Source organism: Lycium ferocissimum, chromosome 6 (assembly GCF_029784015.1).
Source record: "Lycium ferocissimum isolate CSIRO_LF1 chromosome 6, AGI_CSIRO_Lferr_CH_V1, whole genome shotgun sequence".
NCBI lineage: Eukaryota > Viridiplantae > Streptophyta > Magnoliopsida > Solanales > Solanaceae > Lycium > Lycium ferocissimum.
The window spans coordinates 63,868,760-63,871,228 of record NC_081347.1 but is presented as its reverse complement, the minus strand read 5'-3'; the positions used below and the strand labels follow the sequence as shown (position 1 = coordinate 63,871,228).

Genomic DNA, 2,469 nt, shown 5'->3' with positions numbered 1-2,469 from the left:
TATATACATGAATGGTCACTTAGTACTCCATACTGTCCAAGAAAAAAAAAAAGGTACCATGAGTACTGAAAACTACCTAAAATTAATACTACTCCAAATTTTATTCTCCTTATCTTGCCTAACAACCAGCCAACAACCTGCAGCACCATCCACAACTCCAATGACTCCCACACCTGTGCAAGACATTGATGGCCATGAGCTACAAATTGGCTCAAAATACACAATTTTACCTACTCAAAAGGGAAGTAGTGGAGGAGGTGGTGTGCTAGCACTAGCACCTAAAAACAGGCCATGTCCATTTTATGTCTTGCAAGAAAATCTTGAATCATCAAATGGCCTTCCAGCAAGATTCATGCCAGTTGACAATAAACAACAAGTCATAAATTTATCAACTGATCTAAACATTGTGTTTTTTGCTGCCACAATTTGTGTTCAATCCACTGCGTGGAAGGTCGGTGGCGCAGACGAGATAACAGGCCGGAGGTATGTCATGAGTGGTGGCATGACTGGCCGGCCGGGCCTTGAAACATTAAGCAATTGGTTTAAAATAGAGAGGTATGGAAATGGGAGTTATAATAATACTAATAATAATCGGAATTATAAGATTGTGTTTTGTCCAGGAGTTTGTAGTAATTGTAAAGTAGTGTGTGGGAATGTAGGTGTTTTTAATGAGAATGGGAAGAGGTGGCTTGGGTTGAATGATGAACCACTTGTTGTTAGGTTCAAGAAAGTGTTGAATTAGCTACCAAGAAGTTGAACTTTAATTATGTCATACTTTTTCACAACTCTTCTTATTTCTTTTTATTTTTATATGTGTTATACTAGTAGCTTTAGTAGTATATCCTTTCTCCCCATGTGAATTCCTCCCTTGAGGAAGGACCTATTGTAGGCGTGTAGCAAATCAATTCCAGATATATGAAATTCCTGATATTTTATGGACTTCGTCAAACTTAACTTCATAAACCACGTGTCTGAAGTGTTCCAAAGTTGATAAACATATGATATTTTAAGCACTGCCTATATTGCTTAACTGATGGTGCCGAAATCGGGTATCCGTGTACAGTGTACTTCGGCCCCCAAAACAATCATCATCAGAAGAAAGCAATTTGAAATTAGACAAGGGGCCCAAAGTAGCTCAGTTTGGTCCAATCCCATTTGTCCCATTACTTCTCATTCTAACGGGCAGCGTTACCGTGTTCAAGATTCGTGTAATCGTCTCGTTTTGCTTATTCAGTGATTTTCCAATTAAAGATTTTATCACAAATTCAAATTTAATGGTCTGATTTTTGCTTATATCACAAAATCAAACTTGCAATTGAATAAGTTAGTCTTTCCAAAATATAAAGTTACATGAATTATTGCAAACAAAAAAAGTAGTATCTTATTGTTATAAAATATAGGAGTATATGTATGTCCATTTGATATTGTAAATATCTATGAATATTTGTATGTCCATCTTATATTACTTGGAGGGCAAGAGTTTTTCTCCTATAAATAGGAGAGTGTTTTCTTCTATTATGTACACTAAAACAAGAAGTGAAATACAAAGTTTCTCCCCTTTCTCTAAAGCTTTTCTTCTTTAAAATTATTTAGTTTTATAATAGGTTATCAGCACGAGTCTCTAATATCATTTTGGTTCTTCTAACTTGAGCTTTTGTTTTCAGTTTTCACTATGTGGAATTTGTCAAAGCTTGAGTTCGTGGCACTTCATATCTCCGGAAAAAATTACCTCTCATGGGTGCTCGATGCTGAAATTCACCTAGACGCTAAAAGTCTTGGTGCTACTATTGCCCAAGGTAATGCAGCATCGAGTCAGGACAAAGCGAATGCTATGATTTTCTTTCATCATCATCTGGATGAAGGATTGAAGGTTGAATATTTGACAGTGAAAGACCCAATTGAATTGTGGACTGGTGTAAAGGAAAGGTATGACCACCTTAAGGTAACGGTATTGTCGAGGGTCAGTTGAGGTGGATTCACTTACGGTTACAGGATTATGTGATTGTAACTCTGCTGTATATTACCTCCCAATTAAAATTATGTGGGGAAGATGTAAAAGATGAGGATACGTTGGAAAAGACTCGTACGACTTTTCATGCCTCAAACTTGGTATTACAAAGCAATCGCAGTGGAATTTAAAAACATCTTGATTTGATCTCATGCCTCCTTGTGGGCGAGAAACGTAACATCCTTTTATTGAAAAATCATGAAACATGTCCCCTGAAACTGCTCCATTCCCGGAAGCGAATGTGGTAGCAGCAAATGGCCAGTTTCAAAGAAGACAAAATAATAATCGGGGCCATGATAATGCGCGTGAGCGTGGCAAGGACAAGGGACGATATAATAATCGTCGTGGTGGTGGTCACCATAAAAGGGAGAACAATATGGGTTCTCAAAACAATCCTTCAAGAGGCAATTGTCATCGTTATGGTATGAAAGGCCACTGGAAAAATGAATGTCAGGCGCCTG

General features: G+C 37.6%; 1 protein-coding gene across 1 annotated transcript; it reads left to right on the top strand.

The window, feature by feature from the left end:
• LOC132060897 (kunitz trypsin inhibitor 5-like) lies at nucleotides 1–785 on the top strand. Its single transcript, XM_059453796.1, has one exon. It carries the CDS (start codon nucleotides 8–10, stop codon nucleotides 740–742), a length of 735 nt encoding a protein of 244 aa, XP_059309779.1. The 5' UTR covers nucleotides 1–7; the 3' UTR covers nucleotides 743–785.
• Nucleotides 786–2,469: the final 1,684 nt, after the last annotated feature.

Bases quoted from the DNA above. Each gene is read 5' to 3' on its own strand.
- LOC132060897 (XM_059453796.1), top strand. From the start codon at position 8: ATGAATGGTCACTTAGTACTCCATACTGTCCAAGAAAAAAAAAAAGGT.